Source organism: Dinoponera quadriceps, unplaced genomic scaffold (assembly GCF_001313825.1).
Source record: "Dinoponera quadriceps isolate SergipeBrazil2010 unplaced genomic scaffold, ASM131382v1 scaffold5021, whole genome shotgun sequence".
Lineage (NCBI taxonomy): Eukaryota > Metazoa > Arthropoda > Insecta > Hymenoptera > Formicidae > Dinoponera > Dinoponera quadriceps.
The window spans coordinates 147,465-167,172 of record NW_014560366.1 but is presented as its reverse complement, the minus strand read 5'-3'; the positions used below and the strand labels follow the sequence as shown (position 1 = coordinate 167,172).

At 32.5% G+C, this 19,708-nt stretch overlaps 1 protein-coding gene across 5 annotated transcripts; it reads left to right on the top strand.

Annotated features, from left to right (window-relative positions):
• Positions 1–2,723: 2,723 nt before the first annotated feature.
• On the top strand, positions 2,724–19,443 carry LOC106750788 (ATP-binding cassette sub-family G member 4). 5 transcript variants are annotated; one of them, XM_014631360.1, is made up of 13 exons: positions 2,724–2,856; positions 12,054–12,342; positions 13,630–13,813; positions 14,419–14,542; positions 14,757–14,902; positions 15,480–15,603; positions 15,749–15,863; positions 16,058–16,186; positions 16,603–16,724; positions 17,542–17,710; positions 17,847–18,103; positions 18,378–18,511; positions 19,045–19,264. In XM_014631360.1, the coding sequence occupies exons 2-13, from the start codon at positions 12,135–12,137 to the stop codon at positions 19,262–19,264; spliced, it is 1,932 nt and encodes a 643-aa protein (XP_014486846.1). In that variant the 5' UTR covers positions 2,724–2,856; positions 12,054–12,134. The 5 variants fall into 5 exon arrangements, with proteins under 5 accessions (XP_014486846.1, XP_014486848.1, XP_014486847.1 ...); XM_014631362.1 differs by lacking the exon at positions 2,724–2,856 and adding an exon at positions 9,299–10,377; XM_014631361.1 differs by lacking the exon at positions 2,724–2,856 and adding an exon at positions 9,299–10,413.
• The last annotated feature ends 265 nt before the right edge of the window (positions 19,444–19,708 follow it).

Sequence of the window (19,708 nt, the reverse complement as noted above, 5' to 3'; positions counted from 1 at the left end):
TCGATAATGTTCGATAATGTTCGAATTAAAAAGTCTGGATTCTAAGAAATGTTCTGTAACTCATTACATGATCTAGAAAATTACTTTTATCGGGTTAGCTGCAGTGAACACTTCTTCGTTATAGTTTTCGTTATAGATCCCAAAAGCATGTGGGTGCAATTGATAATGACCAAGGTCGGGTCAATGGTCATTTGTGAAGCACGCACTTCATTGTGATAGCAATATCGTGTGTAGCAAGTATTTAGTTTAAATGTATCGATATACACACGTTATCTCGTTTACTACGTAAAAACAATTTACGACGACGGGAAGTTACCGATATCAAAATTAAGATAGCTTGTAACTAAAGATTTGTGCTGCCATGCGTTTGGTTTAAGAAAAGAAATATCTACTTTTAGAGATTGCTTAATTTAAGATGCAATTAAAAAAACTCAATCCTCATTAGAATGATACAAATATGACAGTAATACGAAGATGATACGAATGCGCAAAAACCGAGACCGCAAAAATCAGAGTGACGGCTTGCGCAAAAATTTAAGTATGCTAAATTGCCGAAAGGACCGGAAAAAACAAAATATACTCAGATAATGTATAGCCAGAATGCATGCAATGGTAATGGTATGATAATTATAGTAGCTTAGTACAGCTGTCACATGGAAACAGGAAAATGGTTACAATTAAAATTATGACACATTAGGAAGCTGCATAGTACGATTAAAATTTAATCATGTTTTAATTCGTTTTCTGTTTACGCACATCTACACATATATTATTCCGAAATAAATTACAGACCGTTTATATGTATTAGAAGAAGAAATTAACATTGATTATATTTTGATTTTATTTGAAAAGAATATTTGGATAAATAACGGAGGAAGAATATAAAATAGGCGTTTTGCCCCTGGAACTTCGGATTCTGCGAAACTTATATTACTTGCGTACATTAAATTAATTAATGTATTCAATGATATATTCAAAGTCACAATGTGTAATTACACAAGAAATTTCAAACAATCAAACTTACTATAAATGTAGCACGGTGGAATATTAAGAAGCAACATCATTATTACGATACGCATATTTCAATCAATACCTTTGATATCTTGTCGCATGACAGCTTGGTTTGAAATGTTCAATTTTTTTCCTTGCAATCAATTTCATGTCAATCATTTTCCGCACGAACCATTTTTATCGACATAACGATTATTTATAAATAACAAATTATTTGATGAATGCATAATTTTCTTGTTTGATATTCACTAGTTTAATTTTAGTATATCATCTGTACTTCAATGTGTCAAGAAGTATATCGCAATAATAGCGTAGAAAAAAAGACAAGAATTTTAGTGAGGGAAAATTGGATAAGAGGATTTTATTCGTTTTTTTTTCGAATTTTTCACCTTTGGTAATACTTGAAATAAGTAAATAATTAAAACGATGGATAAATAGGTTAATAGGTAAATTAGAAAATTCAAGACATATTTTGTAAATAACATTTAATGCGTGCTCTTTGCAAAATTATTTTGTCTTTGTCACTTGGTTGACTGCGATATTAATCTATATGTGTTATTTATAAATTCTTATTTCATAATAATGTTGACATGTGATTTACAATGCTTAGTAAGAATCAACATGCGAGTATCAAAATATAAAAAAAGCGCACATACGTTATCTTTTTGCCCAAGAGAGTGTATTGGTAGTTTATTTACAATATGGTCTCTTACGGTTATCATGTAATTTTCTCTATTGCACTTTTCATAAATAGTGCAAACGTTTAAGCAAATCTATTATCGCTATTCTACTCCTATTTAAAACATTGTTTTAATTTATATCTATTATTCTTGTCGTTATATAAGTCATTATTATAACTTTATCGTTTCATCACTCAACGGTATTTGAATATGGCATAATTTCTTTTATCCACTAAGAATTACGCTTTAAATATATCGATTATTTATATAAACAAGACTTTTTAAATACATTGGATTTGNTTATCTTCTGAAATATAAAAAACCTGGGAAAAAATGATTATGTATGAATTTTATCTATATGTGTCCATATATGATCACATATAATTATATATGCCTTATATCTAAAAAAATATTGTTATACGAATGTAACTGAAATAAATGTTTATAGCTGCTTACGATGTAAACACTTAATTAAATCAAAATATTTCTTCCGCTTTTCATTCAACAATATTTTGTGTGGAGATATATATATATAATTATATATAATTTTATATGATTTTGAAATGTTTTTCCCGGAAACACTTCACATAAATATCTTCAAATCAGTGAAATCAACTATATAATTAATGTGATGAATATGTAATTGATTTATTGTGATTACTAGTGCAGCTATATAGATAGTGTTAATATAAGACAGTATTATTTTTAATTTTTTCAACGCATAATTTGCTCATTGTACTTTATACCTGCCTGGAGATGTTTACTGCAACGATTTCCTAGTACTCATGTTCTCGGTAGTTGATAGAATAAATTACAATATTCATCAGCTCGGCGATTGATAATCGACATTTGAAAAATGTTCTACGAGGGGAAAATTTCTAGAAATATTCCAAGTTAATTTTACGCATAATAAAAATGTGTGTTTATTTTAAAAATATATGTTCAACATAATTAATGTTTTATTGACGTTCTAGAGTGTCGGTTGGGAAGAGGAGAAGGGTTGAGATACAGCGTGCTGCCAGAGTGGGGGTTCGAGAGAGATAGAGAGAGGAAGAAAAACGTGAATCTGTGTCTTGGAGTTGGTACTCTATCCTCGGTCGCGAACAGTTCGTCTTCTGCCTTCTTCCATCGTTCTTAGACGTTCAATCATTAAGCTGCATGCTACGTAAGTACATTACGCTCAATGTGCGCTTTGCAATTATTCCCAATTATTCCGAACTGCGCCGAATAATCGTAAGAAGTATTATCGGCAAATTAAAAATGCGCTTTCACATCCGTCCACTCGTCTAGCACGACCGTTAACTCCGGTACATTCGTCACGCTTGTGCTTCCACAGCTGAATGTTATCTTTGAAATGCAACCAGTGAAGAATAATTTTTAAGAAATGTCAGAAGCTACAGTCAAGTTGACTAGTCGATTTATCGTACTTCCGATCGTGTGCAATCGTCTTGACTTCGATTCGAGGATGTTTCAAAGTACAAGATAAATGAGATTTGGCGCGGGTAACATGTGCCATTTAAATATTTCTGGATGCTGCGCTGAAAAAAAAAAGCGACAGCTTCTCCGTCATTCGTTTTTCGTTGCATCTTCGCGACAAATCAAAGAACTTTTTCCTTTCTTATGTAGATACAATCTGTAATTACGTGATCACAATGCAATATATGTTCTGTGAACTGCTCATTCGTATTTAAAAAGTTACGATTCTGTGCGCATAAGTATGCAAAAAGTGTTAAATTCAAATAAATAATTACTCCGGTACACCTTAGCAAATTTTTACTTGGTTCAAGTAATATTTATTTGAATCAAATAAATTATTCAAATAAAATATATATTTACTTGATCCAGGTAAAATTTGCGTAATTCAAGTAAAAATTTGCTAAGAAGTACTGAAGTAATTATTTACCTGAATCTAGCACTTTTTTCTGTGTACATCGTGATATCGAAATCAATTAATACACAAGGAGAATTAAAATCATCGAAAGTGTTCTCTGAAAATAATTATCCGTTATCAGAGAACAAAAAATTAATTTCATATTTACTTTTTTTCTCCCGTTACGTTACGCAGTTTTCATTGGCTGCATTCCGAAAGTATGCTGAAAGTGCTAACAGTGTTGAAAATCCACAATATACGTAACGTGAACTATAGATTTTCAGTTACATAACACATCAGCGCATAATATAGCCTTTATTTGCCCACCGGGGCATTTCGCCATTGAAGCTGACTCCACACGATGTGGCAAATATAGGCGAATATATGCGAATATTGACAATTATATCGATCACGTATGTTGTGCGAATATAACATACGTGATAATATTAGAAATGTAATGTAACATAACATAATGTAACATAAATAACATAATATAACATACGTGATCGATATAATTTCTGACGTTCGCCTGTCTCGTGTGGAGCCGGCTTAAGGCGGACACTCCTGCTCGATATTAACGGAGAAAATGTATTCTTTGCATGTGGTGAAGTAATATTCGCTCATCATCTTCTTATTTTTCGTTCACTATTTTAAAAAAATTACAAACTTTGACTGAGCTTGTTCGTATGCCGGTCGACGTTGAGTGTATCCGAATTTATTATTTGGTACCAAAATTGCCTCTGAGTAGTGAATGAATTTTTTCGGGTCCCTTAGATCTGCCTGAAGTATAACTGATCATTATATCATTTTATTTTCGGACGAGAAATATTGCAATGGACGCGAACCGTATGATGAACAATTTTGCAAAAAATGAAACTTGCTGAAATGTTTTAACAACAATACACAAGCTGTAATAAGCACAACCGAATAGTTAAACGAACAGTCGGGACATGCATAGTTTTCCGAAACAGTTTAAGCGTATAAACTTCCTCTAAATATTAGTTACGTGTATTTTTATATATTCAAATGATATATGATAACATATTTCGAACTAAATGTGCAAGTATCGAAATCTCTGGACGCTTACGTAATAAGAAAGAATTTTCTTTGCCTCTTGTTATTTTGCATCGATGTTTGCGTGATTCCTTCGATCGTCTAATCTTTAACATACATTTCCTTTTCAAATATCGTGCTTCTCATGTGTTTAACTTTTCATCTATTTAGATATTTACCGATAACAGGATATTTTTTTCGTTTTTCTAGTTATTTTCAGAACATCTTTTCAAATATGCTTGAGCATTAATTTTTTAGAAGCAAGTTCGTCATTCTTACGATAAAATCACAGAAAATGTAAATCTCATAAGTCGTCACTTAATTTCGTTAATTTCGTATTCTTCGCGACCTAAAGAGAATAGAATATTTAACCAAAAATTATTAGTACTATAGTCACTGTTAGGAATGTGATTGATGCAGTCGGTCATCCGCGTATGGACTTTGCTCGCGGTATTTTATCTGCTTGATAAAGAAATATCTGTCAAGTAATCAGAAATAATGCAACATTATCATTGTATCATTAACTCCTCCCAAGATATTAATTTAAATGATTAGACGGTATTGCGTTAATGTTGCATAGGTTGTGTATTACTTTTATTTCTTTAAAAGTTTTTCTTACAAGTTGTTTTTTATACGTATTGACACATGTGCATGTGAACAAGTTTCTTCTTTGCACGGCTTAATATCATTTAATTTGTTTGCGATAATATCAATTCTATAATAATGAATATTGATGGAAATATAATCATTATCTCTCGATCAGCTGTCTAAAGTGCAGATGCCAAAATATTTCTTTTCTTGACATATACATATCTAGTAACCAGACGGTCAATATAAATCAACTCGGAATCTTTGTCATGTAAACTACAAACGAAACGTTTCATGTTGCAAAAGGAATTGATTTGAATCTCTTATACGGTTATGTAACAATGTATCACAGAGGAGTGAAAATAAACTTATTATGTTTAAAGCAATGACATAGAACATTTTCCTATTATGCATTTATTCATATGAAAATTCAAATTGCGAAGAATTGCGAAGAATTAAATACCAACTAACGCATTATATATTGCTCAATGCGACGTTTGATGATAATATATGAAAATGATGAATAAGTAATATCAGTGGAATTTTTATTGTGGAAAAACTTTTTACAGTGGAATTTTTATTACACTCGTGGAATTTTTATTATACTCTTGACCATTGGTCAAGGCTTATGATTCTCACTTCCCAGTCACACCTTTGGATTCCGTCAAGTTTTTATTGTCAAATTACATCATAAAAGAGAACAAAGACATATTCTTATTTCTTATTCATTCTTATGATAATAATGTAAATGATAATAATGTAAATGGTGATAATAATGTAATTTGTGCAATGAAACACATTTTTATTCGTTTACATTAGGATATCAATGTGGCCAAGTGTCATTTCTTAGATGGGTAGCGAAGAACGTTCGAAGAACAAATAAAACAGTAGTGAGTACCGAAGCGCAAAGAAACTGTTTTGCATGTTTCAAGATAACAAGTGACGGATGACAAAATTTTATACGTGCACAGAAAAAAGGATTCCTTTGAATCTAATTAAGTTACTTTAATTAAAGCCAATTTATCTTTCGAGCAAAGAAATGTTTAATTTTTCAAACAATAAATGTCCTAATAAATTATAACAAATCTTTACATGAAATAACATATTGTTTTTTGTATTTTCGTCCAAACATTACAATATTTGTCACAAACAATAATGTATTTAAAAGAAATAACACTATGTTAGATAAATATTAAAGAACTTCTTTATTTCTAGAGAGGGAACAATGTTTAATATATAATAAAATAGTTACTTTTTATTAAAAACGAAATATTATTTTTTCTAAATATACTTTCTTTTTTCTAAACATGGTCCTTTTTTAAAAACATGGTTCATTGCAATGAAATAACAACCTTTTCATTCAAACAAAATGATATTAAATTATGTTGTTTATATTAAACAAACTCAAGTCAAGCACGTACATTAAGTCCAAAGAAATCTTTTTCTCTGCGTGCTTTTCAGCAGTTCCGTACAAAAAATAGATTCTAATATCTCTAATACTGTAATATAATTGTTTCGTAGTTATTTTCCGAAGATATATTTTGCTATTAGTTATGTTGCGAGAAGCTAATCACAAAAAAAGTCTAGCATTGTGTGCACACGTGTGGATACGTGTGGACACGTAGCTTCGGAGAAAACAATGAAGCAGCACTTTATCTTGGCCGTCGAGATATTTCAAAGTAGGTATCTGATACCGTGATTTTATCATATCGATAACAATCCTTATGTTTATTCACGAATATATTAAACATCTGATGTATTGGATATGAAATTTCTTCGTCACACACACACACGTACATCATAAAGGTTACGATACAATTTATTATACCGGTTATGAATTGATTTTGTGCAAGTTGCAGTTCTTGCGAGTTTTTATTACCTGCAAGTCGCAGATAATAAAAATTCGCATCTTTTTATAAGATATCAGACCGAGGTGATATTGCGTGTGTTTTCACGTCTCAAAAGACAGTGTAAATAATGTAACGCAATGCGGGTAGTTGTAATATGTACAACGCGGATAAATAATATGGAGTGAAAACGATAAAAACATGACAATAATCGAGATTTTACTGGTATAAAAGTCCGCCTGGAACGTGGTCGTTTGATCGTGTCTCTTGAACTTTGCACGTGCTATTCACTCTGCGTGTGTGTGTTATTAATCATTCGCTTATCTGTCAATACGGAATTTAAAGGGGACACAGTTTAAATGCTCTGCGCACAGTTCAAATGAGAAAATTTCGACGCAAGCGGCAATGATGAGTGCATTCTCTTTTCATCATCTTCAACTTTTATCAGCCACGTGAACCGTAACGGCAACGAGTGATGTCCTCTGCGATCACTTAGTGGATCGATTTATGCATGCACCGGTCGTATCTTCCTTTGTTCCGCGTATGCTGACGAACGAAGTGCGCTATATCAGCTGTTGGAACGATTACGATACAACGCATTTTCTGCGGTGCGATGTTTAGTCAAATAGACGAATTCTGATTTTCCGTTGCTTTCGTATGTTAACGCCGCATCGAAAATTAATATCGTCGAAAGTACGCTGCTATGTGTATGACGTGTATGACGTAGTCTACGATTACAAAATATATATATCCTAGTAAATGTCAATTAACGGTAACATTATAATGTTGTAATTTCTTACTCAACAATGTAACCTTTATTCACAGAGGAAAAGGTTTCTATGGATTTAGTACACGTGCTTGTTTGACTTAAATTTTTTTAATATAAACAACATAATTTAATATGAAATATTTTGTTCGAATGAAAATATCGTTGTTTCACCGGAATAAGCCATATTATTTAATAGAAAAAAACAACATTTATTGGGAGGAAATAATAATTGGAAATAATATTTGGTTTTTCGTAAAAAAAAATGCATTCCAATATACATATTAAATATTGTTCGACCGAAACAAAGAAGTTCATTAATATTTTTCCCTGGCATAGTGTTACTTCTTTCGAATAATTTGTCGCTTGTGACAATCGTTATAATGTTTGGACAAGAAGACAAAAGAAATATTATTGGACGTAAATATATTTATTACGGATTACCAAACAATCCTATTTGCTGAATCAAATATTCATTTGTTTGCTGCATTCCAAAAGACAAGTTTGTTTCAATTAAAGAAATTTTATTAAGTTCGAGGAAATCTTTTTCTCTACGTATACAACGCACGTTATATTGCACCTACCTTGTTGAAATTATAACATTGATGTAATATTACCATTAATTAATGTTTATTAGGTATATATGTGTGTGTATATATATAACATAGAAATATATATATAATCCAATAATCTCTCTCTCTCTCTCTCTCTCTCTCTCTCTCTCTCTCTAATGTGATATCATAGGAAATTTTATTTGAGCTTGTGCCAGCCTATTGATTTCAACAAACAATGAAGTAACATTCGATGGTAAAATATACAAATATACTTTGAACCACGAAGGTAGAGTATGTCAGGATACACGCATACGATAACTCACACTCCGTTCTTAAAAATATCCCAGGAGTTTCACTTTACTTTCAACATCTCGTGCACGCATGTTTGCAGAAAATATATTCTGGAGCAGCGGCTTACCAATATCTCTAATTTATTATTAGAAAATCATTTATTTTTCGTAACTGTTTTGTGCTATAAAAAAAATGGTCGGTATAATTTTGATTTTTAAATGTGGCTCTGAAGCACTAAGAAATTTTTATCGGCGTTAGTTTCCGAAAAAAAAGAAAAATAAGCAATTGTAAATTCCTATATAAAAATAATAGATGAGCAATTATAAGTAATAAATAACAAGAGATAATAAATAAGCAATTAAATATAAAATATAAAAATTCCCGTACATAGAGATAATAAATAAGAATTACTTCTTCCACCCTTTTGAAACCCATGGAGCACAAATTCAGAAAATAACATTCTAGAGACGTTTTAGAGTATTCGACTATTCCTGGGACGTCTGTAGGATGTCTTTTGAAACATTTATACTGTATGGATATATTCGAGACTTTCATCAAGTCCAAAATATAATTAATGAGGTGAAATATATTTGGAATGTATATAAATAATTGAGAACACATAAACGTCTCGTGATGTCAGACGCATGACGTAAGCACAGACGATATTTAAACATTGTTGAAGAGTTTTTTATTTCTAAGATTCGCTCGAGGCCTCGTACATCAGGTACAATTTTTTCTTGTCGCTGAGAAATAAACCATTCGAACACTCGATTTTATCCTCCATATTATGCTTCCATATTACGATGACGTCAAAGCAACACTACATAACGCATATACTGTTAGATGTTTTGCTCCACATTTAACTTATCAACAGTTTATAATTTGCAATTGCCTAGATTGCTTCTTGTTGACAGTCTTTTCGGTTCGCATTGCGTGTTAAGTTCATGATAATATCTATGACGCATTTAGCGATTATTCCGCGACCTTTTTTTCGTCGCGACAATTTCGCTATGTTAGCAATTGTCTCCGTCGGACGCTCCTTATTACCAAATACGCAAGCGAGCATTTTGCCCGCAAAACTACGAACGCGTATTGATCATTTCTACATTAAACATAACTCGACATTATACATGTGTCACGCGTATCGCCGCATGATTGGATAAGAAAATCGTTATAAATGAAATCACCGGACTGGACTTAGATTCCGTAGACTGTGCACTTTGATATTTTTCTAGAATGTAGCGCTCTCAAGATTATGTTAACGCGACAGAAGTTAGTTCAACATCGACTAGGGAGTCCGGCGATTCGCATAGTCGAATATCAGTATAACGCTATGTGCGACCACACTCGTTTCGCGATTTAACATGTGGCAAGAGACACACTTTATCGTTATTTTATCGTTAACCTGAAGTTAATTCTAAGTGATTTTAGTTTCGAATGCTTGGGAAAGACGGGTTTTTCCAAATTTTCCGCGAATTTCTTCGGTTTCTCTCCCAAAGGTGGAGAAGAAATACGTTTGGAAAAATCCATGTGTGTTCGTTTAAAACCTGCCACATTAATTTTTCTTGCACGCGGAAAATAAGAGATAAGAGACTGAAAAAAAATCGCGAAAAAACTGGAATACTTGATCTCTTCTGAACCTTTTGAGCATGTGACCGATTGAATTTTACACTTTGCAGTTGAAGTTCCATTCTTATGAGGAAGGATTTAAAAAATGGTGTGGCATTTATATACAGGATGCTCCAGAATAATCGTATGTGGAGTGCATCGGAAGATTCTTAGTAAAAAAACTTCATTTATCAAAATTCTGTTTGAATGATAGTTTTTGTGTGATAATTATTTGTAGACAGTCGTTGAATTTATGTACCGGGTATGAACGTCTCTCAGGATCACGAAATATCACGTGAATTGCATAGATCCTTCTTCTATCTTACTGAAGGTTTTATAAGGTCTTACAAGATTTAATTATACATAATGAATACGAGCGTGGCATAACAGATGGCGTATTAATCTGTTACATTTAGAGGTTACGAGTTCTCGCCTCATGATAGAAGCAAAATATTTTCATACTCATGTCTCTTCTCCGATGTACTGGCAAACGACCGCGAGAGAAAGTATCCTTGCTACGAAAACCTTGCTCTAACAGTTTACCGTTCGGAATTAGCGTTAAATTGTAGGTTCGATATACTTGGGTAAAATCTGCATGCATATCGCGAGAACACTGAGAAAAAGATTCGTATTTCGTATTTCGAATATATACATATATATCTATGCGTCAGAGTGAGTTATGCGATAGTTTCCCGCTGCTAATGACTCACCGCGGAACGGACAAAGAATTATCTCGTGAAACGTAAAGCTACCTTTGCCCCCTATATAAAATGATGAGAGCTCTTTCGTTACGGATTCCGCGGAGTTATTAGCGTTTATTACGTTTCATTTCTTTACAATTAACTGACTATTTTGTCCGATATTCGCTTTAAGTGCTTGAATTGCATGACATTAAATACGAACAAGCTATATTATAAGAAAACGATAAGCATCATTACGTAAGATATGGAAAAGAATATTGAAAACATTTATAGTCATATTTTAATATAAGTAAAGTTATCAAAGATTTGCAACGTCAAATGACGAAGAATATCATGAATAAATTCATGGTTAAATGAATTACGTGAGCATTAAATAAAAAAACTGATCGAGAGCTTGCGTAACTGTCTTTTTGTGCACTTTAAATGTCGTCATTCAGTCTTTAAAATAGAAGAAAAAAGAAACAGTGAGCTCTTGGCATTTGCTTCAAGGCGACAAAACATACTTCTCAGATATCAAAATAGTGACCAAAAGTGACACTTTTCTGTCAAATTATGAGAATAACTTGAGTCATTTAAGCAAATAAGTAACACTTACTCTTATCTTCCCAGGTTTATCTTTGGATAATTTAACATGTACTGAGTCTTTTCATAGTACAGTTTGCAAGTTCAGAATAAGGAAAGACCAAGGGAACGATATAAATTTTGTAAGAACGCTTTTGGAGCAATTTTATTAAGATGGCAAAAAATATATGGAACCCTTATATTTTACAAATTTAACGGCAGTTCAGGATAAAAGGTTATTATAGTGATCCATTTCAGACAATAATGAATTTTTCAGTGACTTATCAAGAAAAAGTGACAAAAAGTAACTTAAGTGGCTGGATGGCAGCGCTGATATTTTTTTTATTCCGTTATCTTCGTGTTCTTATTCTTCGCTGATGCAACACGGATATTATTGATCATTTTCCAGTTCGTAATCATGCTAATGGAATAATAAAAAAAAAAGAAAGAGAGAACAGAAAAGAGAATATCGTACAAAATAACGTATTAATGACTTTCAACGCAAAACGGCTTCTTGTTCCAGTTTACCGGGAACGTAAACAAATGAACATTCGAGCATAATCAGCCCTTCACTGAATCTGATTCACTCAAAGCGCGTGACGCGATGGAGGTATTGATACACGAAGCGAGTAGCGGACAGGAAACGAGCGCAAACACGGCGATTTGTACGGTCGATCCTAAATCTACGTCTAAGGAAAAGCGCGAGGATATCGGCGAGCTGTCCCACGTTGGGACGCACGATAATAACAGAGAGTCAATCGACATCATCTTTGAGGATATCACTTATACTGTAAACCTCGGCTGTAAAAAAGGTAAGCTCTCTTGATCGTCGAAATGCTGTCTTTAAAGAGGTTGTAAAGCTCAATGTCGTATTTTTAGTAGCGCATCATTCATAAATTTAATATTTATTTTTTTTATAGAATCATATAGATCTTTTAACATAAATCGATTTCTCTGTTCATTCTGTATATAAAAGTACTAGGGCAAAGTTATCGACTGAATACGAATTTCGAGATATTTTACTTTTTATTCTGATATTTTTTCAGTCCAAGAGATATGAAATATCTCATAAAATATTTACTTTTTGATAACATCGCCTTAACATTTTTTCTACATAATATGAGACAAATCGATTACCGATATTAATCATTATGTCAACCGGTGCACATTGGTGCATCGATGTATTTGTAAAACATAATGGAAATTTTCTTTTAAAGTTTCTCTATGTTTCCTTACACTGATTTCACTTGTTATTCTACGCACAAAAGTGTAGTGACGTTATCGAAAAGTAAACACTTCATGAGATATTTCGTATCTTTTGTACTGAAACGTATCAGAATAATAAATAAAATATCTCGAAANACCGAACAACTTTTGTCTAAACATATTTTTTACTTGACCTTATCCTGCGAAGATTAAAATAGGATACCCCATATTTCGAATATTATATAAGTTATGAATTTTACATCATTATATTTTTAAATCTCTAATAATTCGAAAATTTGTGTATAACATCTGCATATTAGTTTTTAATATTATAATATATTATAGTATATCATATATATTACAGTTTTTTTTCTAAATCTTATTTTTTTAGTTTAGAAGATATTGAAAATATTAAAATTAAAAATATCACGCTAATCTCTCAAGGAACAGGTATAAAAAGTGTCAACTTTAGTTGGAAATATCTCAGCTTTCGAATGATCAATCTCTCTTTGTACGAGCAGTTAGATAATATTTCAATATATACGTATAGCAAAAGTTTTGTCGAATTCTTATTAAACCCTTTCACTTTACAACCTCTTTAGAAACACGTTCCTTATCAGTGTATTGCAAAATAACGTGGCTATTTTATTTGCTAATTTCGTAGTTGACACGAAGTTCTTCCTGCCTTGCGCAATCAAATCAACATCGTTAATTTTGTCCTAATAAAAGTGTCATTTCTTCAGACGCTATATACAGATAGTGTCATTTAACTTTTTTAATTAAATTAAGACAAGATTGGAACACATATGTTAGCACGTCAGACCGTGTAAATTACCATATTGATGGTTTGTTTGTAAATTAATTTCACGAAATGTATCTCTCATAAATTTCAGGACAAAAAGAGATACTGCATGAGATTAACGGCAGACTTCCTGGTAAACAGTTGATCGCTTTGATGGGACCGTCCGGCGCGGGGAAATCTACATTACTCGATGTTCTATCTGGTTTCCGGGTGACCGGAGTAGATGGTATTGTGTTTGTCAATGGACGTGTTCGACATCTTAACACCTTCCGCAAGTAAGTAGACTCTTCGATGTTGATTTTTCGTTTTAACGCGTTTCCGGGATCTTTCTTAGTCATCCGTTATAATGTGGCTAATTTTTTTTTATATCTTTTCAACCAGTAAACCTCGTTGCCTTCAGATAACAGAAGGAATTGTATTCATCTTGTGATTTTGTAATTGTTGGTATTTATAAATATTAAATATTTAACTGGAATAAACTGTACTATACTTCATATTTATATATATTTTTTGGAAGAACAATACTCAAATATTAAACTTTTTTTTAATTTAGCTCTTATTGTCCCAACTTTCATTATCATTAATTATCATTAGTTTTAATTAAAGAGCCTTATATTCTGAAATTTATATTACTGAGACTTTTTTTTTAATATCGCTGGTTTACAAGAAAACCATTTCGACGCGTAAATAATCTTATTCTTAGTTTGATTTCCTTTCTCTACAAAATAATTGACAGATATTTTTGATTAGAAAACGATGTACCAGAAGGTGAAATCGCCTGCTGACGACGAGTTATCATTGTTTTTTCATACTTTTCAAGTACCAATTATTGGCACATACTCGTACTTTTTTAATCGCTTACTTGTTATTCTATCATTAGATGCAGCGCGTACATTACACAAGACGATCGATTGGAGCCTCTGCTGACCGTATTGGAGAACATGAGAGTCGCCGCTGACTTAAAACTGCCAACGGACACGCAGCAACACAAGAAAGAAATGATCGTACGTAAAGACTTGTTTTTAACTTGTTTTTATATTAATAGCAATCTTATGTTTAACGATTAATTAAAGCATATGCGCGAGAAAAAATCATAAAAAACATGTATTGTTTATGTCTTACTGTGAGGCGATTTGTATAGCAACAAGTGTATCAATCATTATAACTATATTAAGGTAGTTTGTAATATTCAGTAAGGATTTTTTATACTTGTTTCAGATCGAAGAGATTCTCACGACACTTGGCCTGTACGAACACATGCAAACGAGAGCCGGTAGATTAAGTGGCGGTCAAAAGAAACGGCTGTCCATTGCATTGGAGTTGGTCAACAATCCCACGGTGATGTTCCTTGACGAACCTACCACGTAAGAGTGCAACACAATTGTATTATATTAATTCGCTGACTTTGCGATGGTAGATTTTCCAACTGTGCGTTATTCAGAACAATTGAATGATTCTTTTTTTAATAATCCAATTATCGCGACATATTGTTATCATATTAGCTTCGAGTTTAACGGGCACACTTTTGTGAAAGCAATAGTTTTCTTTAGGATCAACATTGAATTCCTTCTGCAGAGTACATAGCGAAGTTACGTAACAGCGAGTAGTCTAAATATTACTTTATAATTTATGTACTTTGTAATGTATGTAAATTAAATTTGTGTATTGAAATATCCATATTAGCACATTCTTTATATGTATTTTTTGTATCGTTATCTTCAGCTATTTATATCATGTTTTTGCCGTGGAAGCGTAAATATTTGCTATAGAAGAGTATAAAGCGAATTTATGATTGCAAATTTATTGAGAATTGATGATGCATAGTAAGTGAAGATGAATCAGTGAACGTCGTTAAAGTATTTATAACGAGGATAAAATGGATAAAAAGTAGGGTCATTTATGAAGCTGTTATTTCTAAGATTGCTGTTCCCGTTATTACAGAGGTCTGGACAGCTCATCATGTATGCAAGTCGTAAATTTGCTGAAGATACTCGCGCGACAAGGAAGGACAATAGTTTGCACTATTCATCAGCCTAGTGCTTCCCTATTTCAACTGTTTGACTTGGTAAGTAGTCAGGTGTCGCAGAAATCATTGTTGAATTATAGAATTTGCTGTTATAGGAAGAAAGGAATATTGTAAATTTATTGGGTCTAGTAAAAATTTTGTTTGATAATGATCATTGAACGTGGTAAAAAATTATAACTTTTAGGTGTACGTGCTGTCAGAGGGAGAATGCCTTTACCAAGGAGCAACGGACAAATTAGTACCATACTTGGAAAGTATAAAACTACCGTGTCCTATGTACCACAACCCCGCAGATTATAGTACGTATGACAATTTTAAAATAATTATTGCTTAAATGGCGAAAGAAATCACGTGTTTTAGATAGATTATTTGGAGATTTCGTGTGAACACGATATTTTTTAATGTGCCAAGAATAAAAGTTCTCGATTTTATATTAGATTAACTAGAGCATAATAAAACATTATTTTAAATATTGCTGTGTATAAAATTGTAGTAATCGAGCTTGCCTGTGGAGAATATGGTAAAGATAAAATTGACACTTTGATTATGGCGTCTCAAAATGGAAAAAACTTGCAATGGTTCGACAATCCGAAAGCTTTGAAAGATGCAAAAAGTTTAAGAGGTATGTAAATCGAAAAGAGGAAATCAATTATTTCAATGCTCAACATATGAATTGCGCAGTGCATAATTGTATTCATTATGTTTTGATCTTTTACAATACTATATCGTTAAAAAATAATTTTCTGCAATTATTTAAACCATCTGACATTTTTATCGAGTATCCATTATAAAATACTTTTATGTTTAAATTATAAACTTGTGGAGATCTTTGATATCTTTCTTCGCTTATGTCAATAACATTGAGAGAGTTGAGACACGTTTTAACAAGTTGAACGTACGGAAAGATGTCAATGTAAATTATGATGTAAATTAACTATTAGTTGCGGATTTTATAATAATCGCGTGTCTCTTATTTCTAGTATTTACGTATGCAACGTGCAACATTTTGGTTTAATATTTGTATGTGTCTTTTTCCAGCGGCTCATCCTCTGAAAAGTTCAAGTGTTTTGGGAAAAAGGAGTACCTTACACGCGACAAATTTCTCTCATCAATTGAAAGTCTTATTGAGAAGAGGCTTTATTATGAGCAAACGAGATACGGTATGACTATATTTTTATCATAATCATAAGCACAATATTTTTTTTTATTTTTGTTACGCACATGAAATTTTAATATCCTATATGGATTCACATGAATTTCATCGAATTTCCATGGAAATTTATATGGAAATCTTCAACAGGGATTTTACAAACATATCCTTTTATTTCAACGTATTTCATAAGAATTTTAGTCATACGTTTTCTCGCTTCTTATATTAATCAAGATGGTTGAGGTGAGAGGAGACAGGAGGAAGACTTTGAAGACACGAATTAATTATTATTAATAATAACACTGCCTAACATCATTTCGCAACACGAGTGTGAATAGTCATTAGATTTTAGATTATAATATCTTAGATCACATAAATCTTCCTGGCATATTGTATTTTGTCAATTTTATATTGCTTTGCGATTTAGTATGATCCGATTATATTATGTAAGTACGAAAGCACATTCTGCATAATGCTATATTAAGATGAAATATGTATATGGGAAAAAAGCTATTTTTAAATTGCTATATCTCGAAAACGAAAAGTCATGTATCGAAACGAAACAAAATGCATTTTAAAACCAAAAGTTTGTATTTTCACGTGGTATTAACGTAATTTAGAACTGCCGTTGTTACAATATTATGGAAACTTTCAAAATGGTCATTTTTGGCTTCTTCGACACCAATTTTCTCAAAATTGTGATGTAATATCCAAATTTGGACACGGGGTTCGTGTTCAGCAGACAAAAATACATCATAAATTATATTGATAATAGTTCATGAAATTGATATTAGTAATAATACCGATACATCCGTATTGCATTGCAGACCCTGACGCACTTGCGGATCGGAGTTAATATAGTCGTCGGTATTATGCTCGGATTGGTTTTTCTGCGTTCCGGCGCCGATGGTTCACGTGTTTTGAATAATTACAATCTCCTCTTTTCTGTCCTAATACATCATATGATGACAACGATGATGCTCACCGTGGTGACCTGTAAGTTCCCTTTCACTCTCGCACACTTTAATCGTGCAAAAGTGACTCTTCGTGCGAATATATGTGTGACACGTGTGTTCGAATACTTTCATAAATACAACCTTACATAACGCAGAGTTGTATTTTTGATTCACAGTTCCCATGCAGATGTCCATCCTCATTAAGGAGCACTTTAACCGATGGTACAGTTTGAAAGCATTTTATACAGCGTTAACGTTGATCGATCTGCCGATTTCGATAGTATGCTGCATATTGTTCTCATTAATTGTGTACTTCATATCGGCGCAACCAATGGAAATCATACGATTTTCTATGTTCTTGGCCATTAGTTTACTAATCATGTTTATAGGCCAAGGTACCGGCCTCATGATAGGCGCCGTATTCAATGTAGTGGTAAGTACGATCAACTAATTATTTCTGATCACGATCACGCGACCTTCATCGTGGTTGCTTCAACAGCATGCTTAAACGTGGTCTATAATGGGCAGTAGGTGTTTATAAGAAGTAAGAATAAGAAATTAACCAATCATAGTTGATTATTCTCCTTACATTCAAATATGATTGGTCAATTTCTTATTTTTACTTCTTATGAATATACTCCTATTGTCCATTGTCTACGCTTTAATTATTCCTATCTGAGATCTAATGGGGACGTTTTGAATTTTAGAATGGTACGTTCATGGGACCGACAATAGCGGTACCTTTAATGATGTTCGCTGGATTTGGCGTATCCTTGCGTGATCTACCGAGCTACCTCAAGTGGGGTAGCTACGTCAGTTATTTACGATACGGTTTGGAGGGGTAAGTGTCAGAATAACGATTTTTATGCGCACAAAGCTTTCCCTGATGGAAATATTTTGCTGAAAGTGAAATCGATGAAAAGTGAAGTGTAAATTATTGAAAAAATACTGAATATGTAGGAAAATGAATCAGAATTTTCTTCATGTAATGTAGTGCAATGTTGCGAAATATAAGAAAATTCAAAGTATACTGTTGGGAAGAAATGAACAAATTTTGAAATATTAAATATCAGGAAGTTTACTGAATACTGAATTTACTGAATATAATTGAAGACTGCATGACTTTTTAAAGAAAAATGGCTGAAATATCGATTCAAGTAATTTTTTACTGAAACATTGGTAAAATAATAAGAAAATAAGGTCAAATAAGAGAGATTTTGAAATGCATTTTAGCAAATTTTCATTATATTATATATAATAATACATAATACATACATATATGCATACATATATATATGAACCGAAATTATATAGATTTAAGGTATATTTATGCGACATAAAAGAGAAGGGTTGCAAAGATACGTATTTTTCCAGATTCGTCGGCGCCATCTATGGAATGGACAGACCCATTTTAGATTGCAAAGAGAAGGGGGAGATTTATTGTCATTACAAATATCCTCAAAAATTTCTGTCAGACATTGCTATGAGGGGGGACCAATTCTGGAACGATATCATCGCACTTTTTGCGATATTGATCATCACACGATGCAGCGCGTATCTACTTTTGCGATGGAAGCTCATGTCATTGCGATAAGGCTGACGTGAACGAAGCTTGGAACGACCGAATTTCATATTTTATGTAAAATTATCACCACTTTTTTTTCCTATCAACGCACATGCATGCATGATGTATTTCACGTTCATTGCCAAGCTGAAAATTGGAATTTTGTGTGGTGGTCAAATTTTTTTATTTTTTTATTTAGTTTTTATTGTACTCAAAATAAGTTAATATATTATTTATATGCCTTTATTATTATGTACATAGGATTTATATATTCTAAATATCTATTACGCGATAACGCGTGATCGGCCGTTTGGTGAGAACTCGCATCACGCGATATCGCGTGATTGGCAATGAACGTGTTAAGTGGCTGAGTGTTGCACACGTCCGATGCAAAGTCCCTGACGCTTCAATTACTCAGAAAGAGCATGCCATTGCTCGTACTCACATAAAAAAAAAAAGCTTACAATTTTCCGC